General features: G+C 27.3%; 1 protein-coding gene across 3 annotated transcripts in view; it reads left to right on the top strand.

Moving 5' to 3' along the window:
- Window positions 1-17718, top strand: part of LOC117175231 (tyrosine-protein kinase Src64B) — a 205809-nt gene that overhangs the window by 169735 nt on the left and 18356 nt on the right. For 2 of the 3 annotated variants that reach the window (XM_033364895.1, XM_033364896.1), the window contains exons 2-4: window positions 3261-3484; window positions 6495-6686; window positions 15539-15749. In XM_033364895.1, the coding sequence (XP_033220786.1) occupies window positions 3442-3484; window positions 6495-6686; window positions 15539-15749 (446 nt within the window). In that variant the 5' untranslated portion in view covers window positions 3261-3441. The remainder of the gene's footprint in view (window positions 1-3260; window positions 3485-6494; window positions 6687-15538; window positions 15750-17718) is intronic. The other variant, XM_033364897.1, reaches the window with a different exon arrangement.

Below are 17718 nucleotides of genomic sequence, written 5' to 3'. Positions count from 1 at the left end.
AATTTCAATTTCCGTAAAAAAAGGTTGCGATCCGGAAAAAATGGGAGATTTTTTTACTTGATTAAAACCGTCGACCTGAATTTGTATTTTAATTATTATGTATTATAGTCTATCCTTTTATGTGCAGTTTTCATATTCATCTTCACCTCTTGAACTCTAATTAAACTCAGAGAATGAACTATATAATTTATTTCGAATTAAACTTTCACAAAATATAAACGGAATAAAAGTATATGGATAGGAAATAAAAAACCCCGGGTGAAACTCTGTAAAAAAAATTGAACATTAGTTTCTTTTCTCAATAAGTGTAATTACTGCAATGAAAGTGGCAGACTCGGACTAACAACACTATTTACACTCTTCGAAACTTTTTTTTTAGCAATTATCAACCAATTTCCAACAAAAAAGGTGAATTTTCAGTCAATAAGACTAATTTTTTTTATTAAAAAGTTGAATTTTCAATCATTTACATAAATTTTCAGTTAAATAGTTTGAAAAATGGATGTGATGCTAATCCATATTTTATTTTATTAATTTTCAGTTTATATTTCTTTCGTTTCTAAAAATGTTGTTACTAAGTAGTTGAATTTTTTACCTGAAAAGATTAATTTTTAACAAAAAATTAATTTTTAACAAAATACTTAAAATTCCGGTTAAACAAAACAATTCTTAACCAAAAAATGAAACGAATTTTCAACTAAAATGATGAATCTTCGATCAAAAAAGTACCTTAATGAAACTTAGTTCAGCTTTTAATCAGAGTTAAATTTTTGAAAACAAAAAATTCAATTCTTGATACTTGAATAACAAAACAAAAAGAATAATAATTTAATTTAAAATAAAAAAAACACTTAATATTTTGATGAAAATTCGTTTTCTTTTTGTTTTAAATATGATTTTTTACTGTTACTTTAACTATTACATTTTTCGTTAAATTTTCTTTTGTTTTTAGTTGAAAATTGAACTACTGTTTTTACCGAATGGTTGAATTTTCTACAAAATTGTTGAAGTTTTAAGTCATTTTTAATTTTTTTGACGCTGAAGATTCGTTCTCTACCAAAAAAAAATGAATTCTCAAAAAAATGCATAAAGTTTTGACAAAATAGATAAATTTTTAACAAAATACATACACTTTTAATCAAATGATTAATATTTCAACTAAGAAGATTAATTTTCTATCAAAAAAAGGATTTCGAACAAATTAAATGCATTTTTAACTAAATACTTTGAATAATGGGAGTGTTTTAGTCCAAATTTTATGTGATTAATTTTTAGTTTATATTTTTTTCCATCAAATACATTTCTAACTAAAAAATCGAATTTTAAGATAACAAAATTTTGAATGAATTTTCAAACCAAAAACACAAATCTTGTACAAAAGAATTGAGTGCCCTTACCAAGGATATGAATATTTAACAAAAAAGTGAATTCTCGAACCAAAGGTTCAATTTTCAACAAATTATTTAATTTCTCAATATTAAATAAATATTGTTTAAAAAAATATAATTTTCAATTTCCGACCTAAAAATACAAATTTTCAACAAGATATATACAGTTTCAATAAAATCCATACATTTTCAACCAAATAGTTGAATATTCTACCACATTATTCCATTCTTTAGCCAAAAGAACGAATTTTCAACAAAGTATATACATTTTTAACCAAATAGTTGAATTGTCAAGCAAGAATATAAATGAAAAAAAGTTCATTTTGAAAAAAGAATTTAATATTTTAGTCAAAGAAATTTATTTATTTAAAAAAACAAAACAAAAAGAATTTTCAACTACAATTTTTAATTTTTAAGAAGAATTTTCAATAAAATACATATACATATTCTTCAACTAATAGTTAAAGTTTCTACCAAATTGTGGAATTTTTGAACGAAAAATATAACTTTTCTACAAAACAGTTGAACTTTCAACAAAAAAGTGAATTTTCAACTTTAGAATATGAATTTTTAACAAGAAAGTGAATTCACAGCTAATCAGTTTAATGTTTAACAAAGTAGTTAATACTTCAATAATAAAAGGTTTGTACAATAAAACGAATTTTGATCTACAATAATGGATCTTTAATGTTCAACCTAAGAAGATGCATTTTTAACAAAATGCATACATTTTAAACGAATAAATTAAATTTTCTAACAAAATGTTGAGTTTTTGAGCCAAAATAGGAATTTTTCGATAAACATTTAAATTTGTAATAAAAAAATTAATTTTAAACTAACCAGTTTAATTTCCAACTAAGTAATTGACATTTCAGTAAAAAAATTAATTTCTTTAAAACAAAGAAACCAATTTTTATCTAAAATTATGAAAATATATAAATTTTTAACCAAGTATTTCAATTTTTACCAAATTGTAGAATTTATGACCCAAAAATAGGAATTTTTTAGAAAACAGTTGAATTTCAACAAAAAAGTTTTTTTAATTTTAACCAAAAATTTGTGTTCGTGACCAAAAAAGGTGACATTTCTGCGGAAAGAGGTGATATTTCGAAACAAAAAAAATTCTTTTTTTTGAGAAAAGAAAAAAAATCTATCCAATTATTGAATTTGCAAGTTAAAAAGACGAATATTTAACAGAATTGTTAAATTTTCAAGAAGCAATTTAATTTTGAACAAAATAATACAATTGTTGACTGAAATAGGTGAATTGTCAACCATAAATTTAATAGTGGACTTTTCAACCGAAAATAATGAACGTTCAAACAAAAATATTTATTTTTTCTCCTTTTTTCTTTTTTTTTCTCATCTTTTCTTTTTATTAATTTAGTTCTTAAGTAAGTGGAAATACGAGAAAAGGAGGGGGATAGGAAAAAAACTGAAGCCCACATTAAACATATGAAAATTTTAATAATTCATGGACTAAAGAATAAAATTGAAAATAGACACTGAAGTTCATTTTTAATAATTTTACAATATTAGGTTAAAAACCCGTCAATTTTTTCCTAAATAAAAGGTTGATTTTCCATTGCATACTTTTTCATTTCGGACTATAGGGGAAACCTTTCTACAGTGGATAATAGAACCTACCTTATTAAATAATCATTCATTAAAAATACTACTGTATGTAAAATAATTAATTTAATGTAGTCATTAGTTTAGAAAATGTACATGCTGAACAATTAAAATTAATTATTTTTCTTTTGTTTGTGCTCTATTTTTTAAAATTTCGACACTTTTTACCCTATTCTTGATCTCTGAAGTGAGTCCGAAACCTAAAATGGATTCTAAAGAGTATTTATTTGCTTCTTGCAGATGCATGGGCCCAACCGCTTCGCCATGGATAGAATAATGGCCTTTTGCCAAAAATCCTGAACCTACGGCCGTAGTCCAAAAGAAAAAAAAGACATGGAGACATTTCAAGAAGACGGAAATTCCAGCACATTTCGCGTCTAGACCTAGATTCTGATCGGTCAGCATTAACCGGAGATTCAAAATGGGCAAGTGTTGCAGTAAAAGGCAGGAGCCTCAACCAATTGGTAATTTTTTTTTCATTTTTCTATGCCTATTTGCATTAAAATAGATTCTCAAGTTTTCATTCCAAAAATAAAACATAAGTTCTAAATATTTTTTATCTAAAATAAAAAGAGTTAGCAGAGCAAAATGTTTGGCCTAGATTATTTTTTCAGTTCAATTAAAAACTTTGCTGCGGTTATGAAAAATCTTTTAGTTTGTCCGCACCGCAATTTATTTAAAACTACAAATCAGTTTTAAATTCAAAACGATTTAATTTTGAGTTTCCCGTTTCGAAACCTCAAATTATACGCTTTTAATGATTTTACTTTGACTCAAAACTTTGGTCAAATTATTCAGTGCTTTTCAAGTAAATTTAATCAGTTTGCGAGAATAATATCGCAGTTCCTCGGAATGCTGCTTTTTAGTTCAAAAGTAAAATGTTTATCTCTCAAACGACTGTTTGCTTTTTAAAATTCGGCACTGAATTTAGCTCGATTTTAATTATTTCTAAGGAAAGAAACACGTTGGAAAACTTAATTAAAAACATCCCTAAAGATAATATTTTTAATTCCTAACATTCTAATTAAATTATACTCTCAATTATTCAACAATTTAAATCAAGTTTTACTTCCAGCAATCGAGATAAAACTAGAGATTTCAAATTTTCACGTTTTTAATCTCAGATATTTTAAAATTTGAGAGTTGTTCCAATTCAGGAACTTTGAAATTAAAATTCAAAATTATTTGATTTTAAACATTAATTTGAAAATCGTCCCTTTATTGTAACTGAAAGTATTGAAAAATCTAGATCATTTTTTATCATTTTAGCACAATTCAAAACTTTGATTAAGCAATTAAGATAAAACTAGAGATTTTAAATTTTTACGTTTTTAATCTTAGGTGGTTTCAAAATTAAATCCTTTTCAAATTCAGGAGCTTTAAAATTCGATTAGCTAAAGGAATAGAACTGATTATAGATAAGATTTCATTTTATTTTATTTTAAAACATTCATTTGTTAGACCAAATCGATTTCAAATCAGACAAGCACTTATAAATCAAATCGTAAAACCTCTTGGAAAAAATACTTTAGACCTAATTAAGACATAAAAACCCTATTTTTATACAAGAATCCCAATTTTTTATTTATTTTCTTGTTATGTCATTACTGGAACGGGAAATCGGGAAATCTTCCGAGAATTTAACAAATTTTTAGAAAAAAAATCTGTCCAAGTTCGAATACAACATTTTTTAAACAATAAAATTAGTTAAAGTGATATCTTTTATAATTAAGATATCATTCAGTTTGAAATGCGTAATTCGAAAATCGTTTTCTTACAAATTTTCCATTGTGGATTTTAATTTTTAAACGTACATTTTCAAATGACCAAAGTTTAAAGTGCAGCCTTGAAGAATTAAATAATTAAAAATTAAAAGCGTTTGAAGTTGAAATTTTTTGTTAAAAAATAGTTTAATTTCATCAACAGTCAATATAAATAAACAAATATTTTTTTAATAGATCTTTATTTTATGTATTAAAAACCGAAACTTTATAAACTATTTTCAACTTAAAAAGAACTTCACAATAAAATATTCGTAATGAAAAGATTTTATTAGATTTAAAATATTGTTTCAGTCTAAATTAATCGATTTTTCAGCAATATTTTATTGTTCATTCAGCGCGAGTAAATTAAAGTAAAACATTTAAAAGTAAACAATTTTAAACTGTATTGTGTGACATAAAAAACTTTGAATCGTTAGAATTTTGAAAAGCTTTTATAGCCTAACGATACAGTTTTAATTGTTCCGTTTGAAAAGCGTTTGTTTTCTAAGTGAAATTGTTGAATTTTGATTTATAAATAACAATTAAACACTTATTATTTGTAGACAACATTTGAGTAATGTTAAGATATATTTAGAAGTTTAAAAAAAGTCCAAATTAATTTAAAACTTCAAATGATTTCAAGTCATTTACATGAAGTATATGAACTTTTTTTTCAAGACTTCTAAATACATTTTTTAATAAATCGATTTTTTCCTACGACTTTCAGAAAATCCTGCAAATTTAAGAAAAAAATACTTAAAATCTTCCAAGATATATTTTTTAACAATTATGGAAATTTTTTAAATCTTTTTAAATAGTTTGTTAAACTATTTTTTCAAAATGAAAACTAATTTTCAATTTCCCTAGGAATCTGCAGAAAATATTTTCATTCTTTTGAAGCATTTCACAATTCTTAAAAATCTTCTAAATTTTTTTATTTAAAATCTGAAAAAATGTAAATTCTGTTTTATATCAGGCTGTGGATATTTACACCGAACTTTCCGTATGAATAGCCGAAATTTGTTGGTACACACACTTCGTTTCTACAATTTCCAATCATTTCAAGTTCAATTATTATATATAAATCCAAATTTTAAGATTTTTTTTTAAATTTACACCATTTTCTAGAAGTTGTAAGAAAAATCCAATTCATTTTAAAAGATATACATGTTTTGAACTTAATCTAAATCTTTGAACTTTATAATGCATAAAAGTTAAAAATTCTAAATTTTGTAAGTTTATCCGCATTTCATTTAAAATTCTTTAGTTGAAAAGTTTTAGTGTGAGCATTTAAATACAAAACTTTTGAATTGGAAAACTTTTAAACTTCAATTTTAAAAGTTTGAAATTCAAGAGTTCCACTTTAAATTCTTAAATTTGTTCTTTACTGTTTATTACTTTAAATGGGAAAAAGATACATTTTTCATTCAATAGTTTAATCAGACATAATACTATTTTATTAATTTGAAATTAAAATAATTTTTAATTTTAATTTATTAAAAATATATTAATTAAATTACAATTGAATATATTAATATAAATAATCCTGAAGATAATAAGTAATCCCCATTTTACTCTAGAAAATAATATATTTTTTCGCCAAGGGATTCTACGATTTCAAGTGTATCTGTGGGGCTGTCTTATTTAAAATGGATTTGCTTTTAATTTTTTTTTTGGTTGTTGTGTAAAGTAAAAAAAGATATTTTTTTAGGGTACAAAAAAGCTGAAACTGGGCTTAATTCGAAACATAGCAATGGCGGTTCTTTGGACCGGTATACTGCCGATCCGAATCAAAGAGGCGTTCTGGCTAGGGCGGATATTATTCGTCCCAGGCCAACACCCTGTAAGCTTCAGATTCCTCATCAACCCCGTAAATCAAGCTCGCCTGACATAGTACCTGCATGTGTGTATTTTTATTTTGTTCGTCTATTTTAATTATTTATGAGGCTCGGCCTTCTTATTTTAAAATTTACTTACGTAAGTTAATTTCGCAACTGGATCTTCCGTTTTTGTCTTTATTTTGCATATTTAATGTCGGCTTCATAAAGTATGAAATATAGTGAAAGTAAGTGTCATACGCCTACCAAAAAGGGTGTCCTAACCTATTAAGACTTTAATTAAGTCGCTCAAATTTTCCTCTCACTAATTTCCTTCCCCTACACCCCCAACCCTTCTGTCATATCTCCTTATACACCTACTCCCATTCCTACTTCTACCTCTACTTCCTATCTTATCATCTCCTCCACTGCTCTCACTTCCCTCTAATTGCTTACCCTCCCATACCCTATTTCCACCTCACCTACATCTATTCAATTCCCCTACTTCCAATTCCATCAATTTCATCCTCTTATCATTACTCTATCATATTTTCCCGTCATTCTCCTTCACTGATTCCTCTCTCTTCTCCTACTTTCCCTCCCTTCCTCTAGTGTCCTTCAATTAGCCTAATTTCCCTTACAATCCTCCTATACTCTTCTTTCCCTCATTTCCCCTACTTTACCATTCCATCACTCCTCCGCTCCATTCTGTTCTCACACTACCACCTTCTCCTACTTCCTCCCCCATTACTCTATACTTCCATATACTTATGCTACTTTCCATACCCTCACCTTACCCCATTCCCTTCTTCTACTTTACCTTCCTACACCTCCCCTCATTTACTTTCCGTTCCACAGGTTCCTCTCTTCCCTTCCCTTTGCCTTACCTTCCCCTACTTACCCTCCCTTATATTACTTTCGTTTACTTGTCCTACTTTCCCATTCTTTTACTTCTCCATTCCTTTATTATAGTTCTAATTTATCCACAGTCCTCATTCCTTTCTCTTCTCCTAATTGCCGCTTATGATACTCCCCTTTTTTCTATCCCCTCACTACATACTTGTCCTCAAATCCACTGTCATACTTTCCGTTCGCCTACTTCTCCTCCATTTCAGTGTTATCATATTCCCCTTTTACGATTAACCTAATTTTCCATATTTTTTCCATTCTGTTAACTTCACGGCCTTTTTCAATTTCCCCTTTCCTCTGTTTCCCTACCTTCTCTCCATTTCCTTATAATACTTCCTCTCCCTTCATACCCTACTTCCCCACCCTTATCGGACCTCTTCTTCCCTTATTTTTTCAAAATTTCCTTTCTTTTTCTCTACCCTTCCATTCCATTTCCATCCCTTGAATTTCTTCCCCTTTCCTACTTCCTCCTCATTATACTTATCCCCTTTTTCATTTCCTCTCACCTACTTTCTCTTCTACTTCCACTCCATTTTCATCACTTCGTCGCCTTTCATCCCATTCCCCTACCCTCAGTTCTCATCAATTCCACTACTTTCTTTCAATTCCCTTCTTATACTTTCTTTCTCATCACCCTATACTTTTGCACCCTTATACTGCCGCTTACCTAATTTTCTCCTCATTCTCTTCTCTTCTACTTTCCCTCCCCGCTGCTCCATTTCCCTACTTTAACTTTCCCCCAATTCCGCTCTCCTCCTACCCTTTCCAACTCTTCTCCTACCTATGCCTCCTCATACTTCTCTTACTTTCTCTCCTCTCACCCTCTATTTTTTCTCAACTTCCCTCATCACATACCTTTTCCATCTAGTAATTTTCCTTACTTCTTCCTTCTCTTACGTTCTCTCCATTAACTAAATTTCCTTCCTCTCACTTCCCATCCCGAAAAAAGTGCGACAGATGTACTGACGTTTAAAAAACCGAAAATTATAATAATTTCTACCCAGGGATGTGGAACCCTAAAAATAAAAACTAAAGCCAAAAACAAGTACAAAATTTTAAAGCTTATCAGAACTTTGGACATTGAAGTTTAAAGATATTTGAATTTGAAGAATATGGAATTTAGGAACTTGAATTTAAACACTTAAAAGATTAAAGGCATTTATGTTAGGATCGAGCTTACTAATCGAAATTTCAATTTTTTCAAATCGCTACCCCTCGAGTTTTATCGTTTTGATAAAAGAAACTCCCTGGAACTTTTTCATACTTTTCGAAACAACAAATTTAAGAAAAATATTTTCCTTTAGGTACAAAATAAAAATATATAATTGAAAATGATGAAAACAATTCCTCCTGAATAAAGGAATTATTTTGTAAGGAAGAAAAATTACTTTTTTAGGTTTGAATAGATGAACATTTATTTTTAATATTTTATTTTTAACAACATAATTTTGTTACTTATAATTTGGGTAGATTTCGAAATTTTTACTGACTTTTAAACTGTTATTGCTAAGAAAAAAATTCATTAAAAAGGAATTCCTGTATTTATCATGAATTTTTTCCATCATTTTCAATTTTATATTCTAACTTGCTACCTAAAATACTACACAAAAGTGATGTTCAGACCTGCGAAATAAATTGAAAAAAATGTAAATTTAAAAACTTCCCGGCACCACTTAAACTTTTTTTTTTATTTGAAAAAATCCTAGTGATCTTCTTTCATTAAGAGGGGAAAGTTGGAAGAGTACAGTTTTGCGAAATTCAACTTTTATTTTGTAAGTTTCACCCTAATTATTGTATATTTTCAAGCAACTTCTCACAATTTCAATAAAAAATCGACAGAAATTTTAATTATTTGAAATCCTTCAAAATGTGAAAGTTTTTCCTTGAATGCTTTTAAAATTTCAATTTAAAAAATGTTGAATTATACTATTCAAAACTTAAGATTCATAAAGAATCGGCACTCTGAAGTTCTTATTTTTAGGGTTTTGTTACCCTAAGCAGAAACCCTTATATTTTCTTATCTGAAAATTCATAAGGGGTGACAAAGTAGGAGAAATTAGGGTAAGAGAAGTGCGAGGAAATAAATGGATGTAAATTTGGGGAAATTGGGAGAGGGGAAGTAGGGGTAAGTTACGTGAGGGGAAGTGGGGACATGAGGGGAAATTTAAGGAGAGTGACGAAAGGGACAAGTAGATAAGGAAGAAGTAGGATAAGAAAGGAAAAGCAAAGGTTGAAGTGTGGGGAGGGAAAGTAGTTGCGGTGAGGGGGAAGTGACGAAAATTAATTGAGGGAGAAATATATGACGTTAGGGGAAATGAGGATAGGGGGAGTAGGAAAAGTGGTGGAAAATGAGGGTAGGAAAAATAGGAGAATTGAGAGAAGGGGAACTAGGGTAATTGAGGGGAAATTAGGGGATCGAAAAAGAGGGGAAATATAGAAGGAGTTAGCAGGGGGAAAATAGATGAGGAAAAATTTGAGGAAGAGAGAAGAAGCAAAGGTTGAATTTGGGGAGAGGGTAAGTCGGGGTGAAGAGGGGAGGTAATAGAAAATGATGGGAGAAGTAAAAGACGTGAAGGGAAATAATGGTAAAGGAAGCAGGAGACGCGGTGGGAAATAAAGGTAGGGTAGGTGGAAGAAGTGAGAAAAGCAAAACTAGGGTAAGTGAGGACAAATTGGAGGGTAGCAAAAAAGGAAGATGAGGAAGAAGTTGCAGAATGGAGAAGAAGCGAAAGTTGTGGTGTGCGGAGGGGAAGTAACAGCGGAAAGGAGAAATAATTGGAAATTATGGAAACATGGAAGGAATGGTGGGTAGGGGAAGTAGGTGAAATGGTGGAATATAAGGGTAGGGGAAGTAAGAGAATCGGAAATAAGAAGATTAAAGGGAAATTTGGGGGTAAAGTGAGGTGAAATTAATTGGAGAAATAGGGGCCGTGACGGGAAAAAAGGGTAGGTTAAGTAAAGAGACTAAGAGGGAATATGGAAAGTGAGGAAAAGGGGAAGTAGATGAGAAAAAAGTTGGGAAATGGAGGGAAAGCGAAATTTGAAGTGTGAGGAGAGAAAGTAAGGTGAAGATGGGAAGTAGAGGAATGTAGGGGATGTAGAGGAAGGAAATTGAAGAATAAGGGCAAGATGCCTACTTTCACGAATTTTTTTGTTGCAATAGATTAAGGATTACTTCTGTTAGTGATTTATTTTGTGGCAAACAAAGGAGATCCTAAAACTCTCTGTCGATTACATGGCGACAAATTGAGGATAAATTTCAAGCCGAACTGTAAAAAAAAAGAAAAATTAGTTTGACTTTCTTAATGTGAGATCAGAACAATGAATCACCTCTGATGGAAACTTCAACTTGAAAAGTTTCCAACAAAATATCTAGTTTCCCTCGAGCTGAAAGTTGTTCCCTGTCAGAAACGTTGTTCTTTACCTGGTTGGAAGTTCTCTCTAAACCACGAAAATAATAGAAGAATGAAAGTATTTCAGAAAGGAGTGATATAATCTCATTGCTAAAAGACCAGATTTCACTTCTCATTTGTTCTCAAAGTTCGCCAATTAATCGATTGCAAGTGATTATGTAATTTAATATTGTCGGATAATTTAGTTATAATTTGTTTAGTTTTTAATAAGTTTGTAATGTAAAAAGCTGTTAAAATATTAAAAGCTGCTTATTAGATTGGGCCAAAAAAAATCTTTTTTCGAGTAGCGGATTCTGATAGTAAGTAAGAGTTGTTTTTAGCCTACCAATTTTAATTTGATCGGATAATATCTTCTGTTCTGTGTATGCATTTTAATATTTTAGATTTTGGAAAATTAAAAGAAATTTCTGTAGGTGAAAAAATTATGTTTAATTTTTTGTAGAGATTTTTGGTAGTGATTAATAATATAAAATTAGAAATTGAGAAACCAAATTTCAATTGATAACTTTTTCAATTATGAAATCATGAAATTTACAATGCTTAATTCTAGCATCTTTTTTTACAAATTTTCCATTTTAGGTCTTCAGTTTTAAATGCACATTTTCAAATTATATAATTTTAAAATACAGTTTTGAATACTTAAAAGATCATCAATTTTAGGATTTTTTAAAAATCTCATAAATTTTTGTTCGAGAGTTCATTGAATGATTATATATATTATATAAAGAAAATTAATCTTCAACCGGTGACAATTGAATTGAATTTTTAACAGTTAAAATTTCAATTTTCTTTAAATTTCAACGATTAAAAACTCTATTTTCAATTTTATTAAATTTTTAACTGTTGAATATTTAAAAAAAACGACCTTTTCATTAAAAAGTGTAAAAAAGTGTTATAATTATATAATTTTATATGCTAATTTTTCAAGGATTTAAATGTTTACTCAATATGTAATAAAAGTTTGCATAATTTTTTTTTCTCGATTTTTTCGTAAACGGGCTATCATTGGCAAATAATGTTTTTGCAAATTAATTGCTATCCAATTGACGTTTTTTCTTCATCGATTGTGATAACATTAACAATTAACGGTTTTAATTTGAAAGCCTTATAAACTATTTTTATTTTTAAAATAACTTTAAATTAATAGAATCGCAAAAGAACGTTTTTATTCTTAAAAAAATGGAATCGTTCAGTTTTTAATGTTTTTACTTAAAATTCGCAATGATATAATTTTGAACGCTTACAAATTTGTTCTTTAATTTTTTCAATTAGAACATTCAAAATAATAGCATGGGTTTATATTTCTTAACCAAAAATCTTTAAAGTGTTCGATTTTAAAAAAAAAATCAAAAAATTTAAATTTTGCAGTTAAATGGCATTTAATTTATGATTTTTCTATTGGAAAGTCTTAAAAGCTTCCGCATTATATGTATAAATTATTGATCGTTTGAATAAAAAAATAGTTAAGCTTTTATCTTGAAGGATTAAAATTTTAAAAAAGAGTTCCACTTTTGCTAAACGATTTTCTCATTTTTAGCTACATATTATTATTCACTACGAAAAACTGCATATTCAAAAAAAATCATGATAATTTTTTGATCCATAGAAAATATTATCCTTTACCTACTTTTAGAATCCGTTCTTAAAAAAAATTTTTTTTTTGTTCCACGTGTGGAATAATGTGCTTATGTCAAAACCTTTTTATAATTTTAAATGTTTATTATAATCTTCGTGCTTAAATTGTCTGCATTTATGTCTGTGAAAAATTTTGGCAAATGAAATGAAAAGGTAGAGGGATTCTGAGTAGAATTCATTTCTGAAGGCAATTCAATTTATGAGTGGCAATTAAAGATGAAAAGCTTTGCAGAAATGTATTCAAAACATGTCTTTAAAAGGTGCTTTAAAAGAAAAAAGTGTAAAGTTGTCTTTTAATGTGGCGAATTATCTACTAAAGTTCCGTACAAATTATTAATAAATGATAAGATGAGTTGACAATAAAAAAATTCTTGAATTCGAAATCCTCGCATTACAAAAAATTAGCGTATTGGAATCCTAAAAAAGTATAATCGCTTGAAAATAATGTTTGAAAAATGATTAACACCTGCGGGAATGGAACAATTTTTTCATGTATTATTTATTATTATTTACATTATTTTTTGTATATTTCTAGGCTTAAAACCTCTACACATACTCGAAAAAAGGCGATTTTTTTCTAGTGGATTTTCCTGAAAAACTTCTCTAATTTAAACAGGTGTTAATAATTTTTTTTCGAAAATGTGCTTCAATTAAATAGGACGTCTGGAAAATCTTGAAAACAAAATTTCCGGCAATGTGGAATCCACGAAAAATAAAATATTGGGAATAGAAACCCCCTAAATTATAAAATTGGCGAAATATAAAAATCCAGAAAGGGAAAATTCCAGAATAATAAATACCTGAACAGTTTATAATATTACTGAAATTAAAAATTTCCTAATAATAAAATTCGAGACAGAAAGTCGCCAAATTATAAAATTCCGGACTTAAACAATTAAAGAAATTGTTTTTTTTTTATCAATATTATTTACTTATGAAAAAGAAAATAAAGAGGTATCTTGATATAATTAATTTTGTTCTAATGTTTAATATATGTTTTACGTTAATGTTTAAATTTAAAGCTTATTTTAAAATGATTGCTTTTCTAATAAAATTCATGTACCTACATATTTTATTATATATTTTTATTCATTTATTTATTTTAAATTAAAACTATAATTTCAAAAACATACATTAAAGATAAAAAAAATGGTTTTGGTCAAAGTATTTCATTATTGCATTTTTAATGAATAAAATCAATTGATTAAAAAACGTTAATTTTTTTAAAAATTCGATCATTTTTTAGTTCCGCGAATTTCGGGGTATAGGAAATTCTATAATTTGGCAATATTCTGTTGGAAATTTTATTATTCTACAGTTTTTCAGTTCGCTGATATTATAAATTGTTTGAGAATTTTATTGTTCGAGAATTTTCCACGACGACTAAAAAATTCCGAAAAATAAAATTACCGAAAATTGACAATTAATCAAATTTCCGACAGAAAAATTTCGAATTATAAAATATCAGACACTGATAATAATTTTAGAAACAATAATTTTAGAAACTTTGAAAATTAAAAAGATTTTTTAAAAATGTTTGATCGTTGTATGTTTTATAAATCATCAAAAATTTAAGTTTTAAATTTGGGAATTTTCTGGTACGGATATTTTGTAATTGGTCAATTTTCTGTCGAGAATTTTTTTATTCAGGAATTTTCAAATTCGGTAATATTATAAACTGTTTGGGAATTTTCCAATTCGGGAATTTTTACAGTGTCGGGAATTTTATTTTTCGGGACTTTTCAGGCGTCCTTTACAATAAATATTATTTATTTATTAAAAAATACAACAACGAAATATCTTGATTGTTGCATTTTCTCGATGTTTAAGGTTAGTTTTATAATTATTTTTCAAAGTTAAAATTACAGTAAATAATTGAAAAAATAGTTTCATATTGCAATTTTTTTTAAACTTGTATAATTATTTTTTTAAATACAGCTCTTGTAATAAAAATCGTGTTCTTGTTTTGGTCTTTTAATTTGAAAATTATTTTCTTTCAATTATTAATTTTGTACGTTCAAAAAAATAACTTAAACAGTTAAAAAATAGTTCTTTTATAAGTATTATTTATTGATTAAAAATAAAATAATCAAATATTTTCATCCCAACAAATTTTTTTGTTCAAAGTTTTTTTTTAACATTATTATTTGAATTTGAAATAATAATTTTAAAAATATATTTACGGTTCAAAATATTGTTTGAAAATTGCAAAAAATTGTTCTCATGAATCGAAAATTTTATATTAAAACAAAATTAAAAAGAGATTTTATTAAGGTCGGAGAAAATGTAATGAGACATTTTTGTCATGCGTGGAGCACGTGTTTTAAAATGTATTTCTCAATATAATTTTTATAGAATTATTGTTATTTAATTTCAAAAACTAATTTTAGAAAACTCTTAACGTTACAAACATGTTTCGACAGATATACTTTATTATTGTATTTTTAACAAATAAAAAATAATTATATTTTAAAAACAACTTTTTTTAAATCCTTTAAATTCGGGAATTTTGTAGATCGGATATTTTATAATCAGGCAATTTTAGATTGTGAATTTTATTATTCGGGAATTTTCCAATTCGAGATTCTTATATTTCGGCAATTTCATCATTTTTGGAATTTTCCGTTTCGAATGTTTTCTATTTTCGGAAATTTTACAGTGCCTGGGATATTATTTTTGGGAATTTTGCAGTCGGTCCTAAAAAATAACAGTTACTATCTCTTAGAAAAAGATTGATTGAAATCCGAAAAAAATTAGGCAGAATTTTTTAATCTTCAGAACATAAAAGAAAGTTGAAAACTTTGCAAACAAGAATTTGTTTTAACATTATTTCTGATCGCAGGTATCCAAGCTGCAGATATATCGATTCGAAATTAATAATATTTTTCTAGGATTCCAGAATTTTTTATCTTCGATCCACGCTAATAAATAATTAGGAATTATAAAAGTATATGAATTAATTAATTAATTTTTTCCATTAGCGCATTCACAAAGGGCGAATAAAATTGTGGTAGCTCTTTACAACTACACAGCAAGAGAAAGCACAGATGTGAGTTTTGTGAAGGGTGACCGAATGGAAGTCTTGGACGACACTGAACCAGATTGGTGGAAGGTTTTGCACCTTACGACTCTCCAGGAGGGCCTCATCCCCTGGAATTTCGTCGCAGTTGAACGTTCAGTCGAAAGCGAAGAGTAAGATATTCATTTTTTTAAATTATTTATTTATTTACAAAAAACATTAAATTTTTAAGGGAAGACAATTAAATGTGGGGTTATCCACACATTAGTTAAAATATTTTTTTTACATCTTTAACACCCTTTCTCCTCTTAAGATACAGAATATTTTTATTAAGATTTAGAATATTTTATCCAAAAAAGTTGTCTGCACTCCTATGTCAATAACTGTGCTGACTTTCTTGACATTTGCACCTATTCTTCCATCTCCGCGACGTCATGCCACAAAAGTCACTATTCCGCGAAATATTTAAGTCGTTTATTAATTCTATTATATTCATTTTTAATTAGAAAAATTCTAGTTGGCAACATTTTATCAGGATTTAGAATATTTTATCCAAAAAGTTATCTATACTTTTATGTCAAGCATTGTGCTAGTTTTCCTGACGTTTGCACCTATTCTTCCATCTCCGCGACGTCATGCCACAAAACTAACTATTCCGCGAAATATTTAAGTCGTTTTTTGATTCTGTTATATTGATTTTTAATTGGAAAAATTCTAGTTGACAAATCATTATTAACTCAGAAAGCAAAGATATAAATTCAGTTTATTAAATGAAAGTTTAGCTAAAAGTGGAATCAAACAGTTTGTAGTCGAAAATAACTTTCTTTTTAAGATAAATTTCCAGTTTTTTTAATGAACATTTTTTGAAAGTATTAAAAACTATACTGTTCAAAAAAATATATTATTCTTTAGTCCATAAATAATCAAAATTCCTATTTTTTATCGTAGGCTTCATAGTTTTTCCCCCTTTTCTAGTTTTCTTCTTAGATTTCTTTTTTTCAGTTGGGAATTTATCTTTTGCGATTCAAAGTTTTATCGTTTGGTTTAAAATTTCATAATTTTGTTAAAAATCCAACAATTTTGTTAAAAAGTCATTTTTTGTGGTTGAAAACTAATTGGTTTAGTGGAAAAATCATCTTTTTTGTGGAAGATGTAACTATTTGATTGAATAACATTGCTTGATGAAAATTCATACATTTTTCATTAAAATTCAACTATATTTTGATGAAAATTCATATATTTTGTTAAAAATTCGTTTTTTTCTCAATCAGTTTTTTACTGAAAATTTAAATACTGCATTTTTGGTTTATAAATGATCTTTTGTCGCTGAAAATTAAACTGCTTGACTGAAAATTCATTTGCTCTGATTGAAATTTGTCTCTTTTGATACAAAATTAATCTTTTTGATTTAAAATTCATATATTTTGTTAAAAATTCATTTTGCTTGTCGGATAATTAATATTCTTGGTTGAAAATTAACATATTTATTTTAAAAATTGTCTTTTTTTGTAGAAAATTAATCTTGTTCGTTAAAAATTCATTCATTTAATGAATTTGTTGAAAATTCGTTGTTTTTTTGTTGTTGAAAATTATTTTTTTTTACTGAAAATTTAGCTATTGATAATGTCTGAAATTGATCCACTTTTTCGGTTAAAAAATTAATCCTTTTGCTCGAAAAATAATTTCTTTGCGTTAAAATTTAACTATTCCGTTAAAAATCCGTGGATTTTTTATTGATATTTCATCATTTCAGTTGAAAATTTGTTTCTATGATTATAAATTTAACTATTTTGATGAAAAATCATTTGTTTCATTCTTTGTTTAAAATGAACTTTTTGACATTCATTTATGATTGAAAATTGATATTTGTTAGTTGAAAATTCAACTTTTGCTCTTGAAATTTTAACTATTTGGTTGAATATTCATATCTTTTGTTAAAAATTTGTCTTGTTGAGTGGAAAATTAATATATTTTGTTTAAAAATCGTCTTTTATTGTAGAAAATTAATCTAGTTTGTTGAAAATTCATTCAAATAACTAATTTGTTGATATTATTTTCTTTTTGTTGAAAATTAATTTTGTGACTTAAGATTTAACAACTGCTTGGTTTCAAATACATTTTTTCATAGATGTTTTTTAAATA

The sequence above is a fragment of the Belonocnema kinseyi genome, chromosome 6 (assembly GCF_010883055.1).
Source record: "Belonocnema kinseyi isolate 2016_QV_RU_SX_M_011 chromosome 6, B_treatae_v1, whole genome shotgun sequence".
NCBI classification, from domain to species: domain Eukaryota; kingdom Metazoa; phylum Arthropoda; class Insecta; order Hymenoptera; family Cynipidae; genus Belonocnema; species Belonocnema kinseyi.
This window is presented reverse-complemented; position numbering and strand designations above follow the sequence as displayed.